This window comes from Austrofundulus limnaeus, unplaced genomic scaffold, assembly GCF_001266775.1.
Source record: "Austrofundulus limnaeus strain Quisiro unplaced genomic scaffold, Austrofundulus_limnaeus-1.0 Scaffold130, whole genome shotgun sequence".
NCBI classification, from domain to species: Eukaryota; Metazoa; Chordata; class Actinopteri; order Cyprinodontiformes; family Rivulidae; genus Austrofundulus; species Austrofundulus limnaeus.
Genome location: NW_013952532.1, coordinates 1,145,876 through 1,152,008, shown reverse-complemented (window position 1 = coordinate 1,152,008; position 6,133 = coordinate 1,145,876). Strand labels below are relative to the sequence as shown.

General features: G+C 40.0%; 1 protein-coding gene across 2 annotated transcripts in view; it reads right to left on the bottom strand.

The window, feature by feature from the left end:
• Positions 1 to 396: 396 nt before the first annotated feature.
• Positions 397 to 6,133, bottom strand: part of pdgfba (platelet-derived growth factor beta polypeptide a) — a 27,981-nt gene continuing 22,244 nt past the window's right edge. Inside the window, exons 5-7 of one of the 2 annotated variants that reach the window (XM_014015532.1) lie at positions 3,691 to 4,708; positions 2,428 to 2,601; positions 397 to 1,377 (exon numbers count right to left, since the gene is read on the bottom strand). In XM_014015532.1, the coding sequence (XP_013870986.1) occupies positions 2,429 to 2,601; positions 3,691 to 4,708 (1,191 nt within the window). In that variant the 3' untranslated portion in view covers positions 397 to 1,377; position 2,428. The remainder of the gene's footprint in view (positions 1,378 to 2,427; positions 2,602 to 3,690; positions 4,709 to 6,133) is intronic. The other variant, XM_014015533.1, reaches the window with a different exon arrangement.

Below are 6,133 nucleotides of genomic sequence, written 5' to 3'. Positions count from 1 at the left end.
GAACGCTCTTTCGCTCTCCGTCATTCRTCTTGCAGCCATTCCTGGGGCTGACACCATTCCCCTCCCTCGTCTCTCTTTCACCACCCGATACTCCTCTGTTGACATGTTCGTCCACGAGTAACTACAGCAACCAGAACCTCTGCTGACCCGTTTCGTCTTGCGTGACGGTACTCCTGGACTTACAGTCCGAGGGTAAAGATTAGCTGATGTTTCAAGCTGAACACTTGTGCACACAGAGCTTTTTGGGCGCACTCGTTTATTTTTGTCTCCATTCACACGAGCACGTGTACGACCAGAAAACAACAAAGACAAGCCGTTAATATTTAACAGAAATAATATTTGTAGGCTAATATACTATAAATGTTTGTGTTTGTGAAACAAGAAATTATTATATTCTAATTCTTCACATTTTTATTTTATATTAAAAATAACATTCATTACATTAACAGTTTTACAACCAAATATTAGAACCTTACATATTTGCAACAATAATTACACTTGAGAACCAAAGGACTGTACGTCCTCTTCTTTTCTTTTTTAATAAGTTAAGAAATAAAATTTTCCCCTGGAAATGATTTTCTAAAAGCTTTGTATGTTGTTGTTTTTTTGTACAATTTAGCATTGGCTATAACTGGCTTGCATTAGTCTCTGAAAACCAGGTCTTTAAGACTTGTAGATATTCATAGCGCGTTATTGAAGCATCATTCTGATCTGACAGTAGTAAACATTGAGCAGGTTATTGATATTTTCCAGTATAGTTAGCTACAGTACACAGCAGAACATTGCCCTAAAGTCAGTGTAGTATGATCAGTGTGCGGCTACTCCAGTGTTACATGATGTTAGTTTCAGACATTTGAGGGTAACGGTACAGTAATGTTTGATATCATGGCCTAAACTGCGATCTACAGTCTCCACTTGTTATCATGTGTGGAAATCCAGTTCTTTCTATCTCCAGTTTATTACCTTGGACTCCTCGTGCAGTTCAAATCCATGAACAAACTCCATGTTACTTGTTGAACATCTTAAAAGTAGCCAATCAATGGCCACATGTCTCTCGTTCTTACAGCTCCAAACAGGTTTCCATGAATCCTCATTCGAAGCTGTTTGTGGTCGGAACAAATGGCAGGAGTGAAATCCACTGTTTAGTGTGATAACGTTCCTTCAGTCTGAAGGGGCTCACAAGATTGCACTTAACAAATCCAGAGCGAGGGCTGCTGCGTAGCGTCTCTGGAGCCAGAAAGTGAACTTTCTGTGTAGGGGTCTGTTGAAAACAGCAGGTCTGGAAATCCAACCTTCAGGAAACACGTCTTTCCTTCTGCTTCCATTTTTACATCGGAGCAGTGYTTCAGACTCCAGGTTAGCCTGCTATACCATTTCCTGTTAGAGGAAGAAGAGACCAAGATGTTAATTGTCTGAATGCTTATCAAGCATTCACACTACAGAGATCATTTTTGCTTCTGTATATTTTTCAGCACACATCTCAATCATCATTTTTATTTTACTTTATTTTTTTTTATTTTATTTTTTGCAATTTATATATCAAAACATCCAGTTCCTTCGGGGCATTCCTGCTATAGATGGAGCTGTATTCAACACCTCTAAAACCCTCCATAATCATTATAAATTGTTACTGTACTTTTTGTCTTTTGTTCTGATTTTTTTCCAACTTATTTGTGCTAAATTAAACTTCCTTCAGTTTTTGTTTTGCTGATTTTAGCTTTTTTCAGCTTTTTACATTTCATTCTGACATTTTCTGCATTTTCTTTCTTAGTCTTTTAGCACATTTCTGCTATTTTAGTCTTTTCTGCTTTTTTCAGCTGTTTACTGAGATTGTAGCAACTTAGCTATTTTGAGCTTATTTCATTTTGAATTCACCTTTGTGAGATAATTTCAGCCTCTTAATGCTTAATTCAGCAAACATGCTAATTCTGTTTATGCTAATTTAAGCTATTTCAGCTACTTTAGCTTTTTTGAGGTAGTTTTAGCTTTTAGCTATAGTTTTTTTTTTAGCATTGAGCATTCACATTGCATCACTATGCATRTTTTTAGTTTTTGTCATAGATACTTGATTTACTTGCATAACTCGTGCCACGCAGGATTTATTGCCTCTGCATAGTTTCCATTATTTAATCTTCTACTTAGTTTTATTCATTCTAATAGCATCTTGTTTCCTTTTACTATTTTGTCAGCAGCTTGTTAATTATAGAACCTGTGTAATACGAGTTGCTAAACAGAAGATGTCAAAACCAGAATTACTCATCCTTGGCATGAAAGAGTTGGCAAGAAAGTGGTAACAACAATAACAGTTCTGAGCGAAGGTTTTCAAAGAAATGACAGTTTTGTCTTGGAAAGTAAGACAACATCCATCAAAATAAGGAAAYRYGTCGCGCTAAAGATTATTATTTCTTAAGAGCCAAGCTATGGTACCTTATGGCTCTCTCATCTGTTTTCTTCTGCCCAGTTCTGTCCTCTGTCTCACCTTCATGATCTTAGCTCTCATAGCAGCTTTACTCATGCGTTTGCGGTGTTTTCTCTTGCGGCGAGGAGGTCGGAGGGGCGTCTGACGAGCTGCCGCCGACCTGGGCGCTGTGGTGGAAATCGCTGAAAGACACAGGCGTGAGATCAGTCACCTCTACTCAAACTGAAAACACAGCTGGTATGTCCTGTTTATACAATCCTTGTACGCATCAAAAGTTTTTTTTAATGCATCCTGAAATCAAAATACTTTTTTTATTGTATGATTTGTAAGCAGTCAGAGACAGTGTTGGAGATGATTCCTGCAACAMAATGTAGTCCAATATTTGAAAAACTGACACAACTTGGCCTTTCTAGCATTTGCTAAAGCTAATTTGCTGCGGTGGCCATCTTGACTTGAACTGACTATAAAAGGTTAAGCAGTTGTAAATGTAGCTATCACCCAGTTTTCATGTAAAGTGCTCATGCAATCTGTTAGCCCTTGCAATATATTATGAGGATGACTATCAGCTACTACCACACCAAATGTTTGTGAAAATGACTGCGTTTTAGTCATTATGTTAGTTAGCATTGATTATTTGTATGGTTGCATTTCTTAAACTGCCCCATGAACCTGCTAGTTTAACAGGCTGGGTGCTAACATTACAAGTTAAAGAAAAAATGGAGCATTTAGAGGAGGAAGCAGGATGCTCGAAGCTGCTTTGTTCAGTCATCCATGAACAGTTAGCTGCTTCCTGTCTAAAAAACTCACTAATGTATACAAATCCACAAACAGCCTTAAGCTTTAATTTGCACCATGATCCAGCTGTCTGTTCAGGTTCACACTGATATGGTTGTATATCCTTTACTACCAATAAGGGTTCTTGCATTTCTTCAGATTCAAACATGTCTTCTGCTTCCATTTTAAATGAAAAACAGGAGGACAGTAACGAAGGGTTTGTAGGTTGTTCACTGTTGTTTGACTGGTAGCGGCGGCTTAATAAGCGTCGCTTCCTGTGGCGGTAACTCCGCCTCCAAAATAACACTGAACTTCGGCATTTAGGGATAAAAACGTAAAAACAAGTTTTTTTCAAGCTTGAAATAACGATACGTAGTATGTTTTATGTGTGTGGTTTACTAAATGACATTCATGTTATATCAGTTTTTTGAGATTTGATTTCATTTCTCCTTTAAACCAGCTTATGTCTCACATTCTCTCAGACCTTTGAGCTGTACCTGTTTTATATGTGGTCGGCTTCGGTCTCTGCCGGTGATGATGGTCATGGTGACGATGATGCGGATGAAGAAGAGATGTTTTTTCTGGTTCACTCTGTACCATCTCCAGAAGTTTCTGTCTTCTCTCCTCTTCTGTTAAAGAGCCATCCTCTCTGCTCACATTAGAGTCTCTATTCCTCCCCTGATTGGCCGGTTCTGCCCCGGCCGAGTCACCACTAATGGCCGACCCACTTTCCTCCCTCTCATTCCCCCCCTTTTGACCAACGTTTCCAGTCTCTGTCTGTGTGTCTTTAGTAACCTCTGTAAATAGTTGGCTGGTCACTGAGTCTTTTCGAGTTATAGAAGGAAAAGGGGTGGGGTTTCCTCCGACTTTGGGCGGCTGGGTCAGGCTGACGGGCGGAGAAGCGCTGTCAGACTGGGGAGCTTTGAGCCAGTGCTGGGACGTCCTCAGCTCCTGCTCCTCCTCTCCTTTGTAGTTGCCCCGCTGCGGATGCTGAGSCTGCTGGTGATACTGATGCTGCAGCCTCTGCTCGTGATCAGGGCGGTGCACCTCCTCCCCACCCGTCTCCTCGTGGCTCCTGTCGAAGCCGCTCCCGTGGCCCGCCTGCCGAACGCCTCCCATCACGACGTGCTCTGCTCTGGCTTCGGACGGCCAGCTGCTGACCGACCCGCCCGCCCCGGTCACCGTCTGAGCGTGGGTGGGCGTGTGATGCACTCTAGGCTGCGTCCAGCGCAACAACTGAGTGTAACCGCCCTGCTGCCACTGCCTCGCCTCGTGCTCCTGCGGCAGCTGGTGCTGCTGGTTGTGCTTCAGGTTGTCCTGGCGGTGCAGGTCGGCCTTGGAGGAGTGAGTTCTGGGCAAAGTGGGGCGAACAGGCCAGGTAGGGGGCGCAGGAACGTAGGAGGATGGGGGGGGCTTCTGTGAAGTAGACTGGCACACGCATGAGACATGATCTTCCACTGAGATGACGACATGTTCATACTTGGCTTTCCGATCGACGTACATGATCTTTAAAACCTGGAAAAAAGAGGTTGAAAGACAAGAAACATGATTTAAAACATGACATTACGCTGTGTTTAAAACTGAAACTTTTCTGAACATACTACACACTTAATAATGCACATTCTAAAGCTGACAGGGTGATAACAAATAATTCTGTTGAGTGTTTTCCTGTCAAGGCTTGTTTCCCCTCTAAAGTTTAAAGGAAATAAATGTTGAGATACCMGTTTTCTTAGTTTAAAAAAGCCCTGCGAGGTTATTTAAGGACAATTATTTAAGAACAAATTACAGGAGAGTTACCACATGAAGAAAACCACCAAGTCCAATTGATTGATGTGTTTTGATTTTTATAAAGAAACGACAGAACAACAACATGAATTCAAAACAGACTACAATGTACAAATTGTGTATCCATTCACTAAAACCCTCTCTCTGAGTCTTTTTCCTAATAGAATTCTGCATGAATGAGTCATGCCAACATTTCACATTTCATTTACCTCTGTACATCAGCAGAGAATACATAAAGCCTTAAATGGCAAAGTGACTTGCAAAGAAATGCTTTCTTATGGCTTTTCATACAAAGTTCTTTCCAAAAACAAGCATGAACACAGATGGTCAAACGTTACTACGCTCCTTCTTTCATTTATGTCAGAATTACAAAATCGGTTTCGCTCATCACTTATGAAAAACGGAACGATTGCTGCACAACCTGCGTCTGTCCGGTGATAAACTCAGCAACCTGCACTGCTGACTGAGTTAATTACCTATTAAAATGTYGTTATATAAGTCCGCTCCAAGATTACTTCCCAGCAGAGAGGAGTAAACATTTAGGAATGCTTCTCACTGCTTAGCAACTGCTCTTGAGAAAAGAAAACCATAGGATTCTTCCCTCAAGCAAAGAAGTAAGCAGATGTTTTTATTAGGGCTGTGAAATTGATCGAGTTAACTCATATTAATTTTAGTGCTGGGCATATATTAAAAATTTTAATTGCGATTAATCTAACTTTTTTTTTTACAAACAATCACTTTCCTATGGCTGAATGTGTAGGTTTGTATATTGCAATGCACTCCACGTCAGTGCATGCCAGGTCATGTTTATAAATGAGAAGTGGTTCTCAAACAGTTTACCTGGATAAATAAATGTTAAATAAATAAATTAAATTTAAAAAAAACTCCACCGTTTTTTTTCTTTTTGTCTTCTTATGGCTTATTTTATTTTATTTATTTATGTTTTGCTGACAACTGCGACCTTAGTATCTATCTTTCATTCCTCATGTAGTACTCATTTGGAAGGAAAATCCTTGAATTCTTGATTTAAACTCATTATTCTGCACAAAATTTAACCGACTCAAACATGTTTGGAGCATTTTTGGGCCATGTTTTATATTCAAAAAATCATGTCTAAGCATCAATTTGTTTTCTAAATAAAACATTAAAAACTAA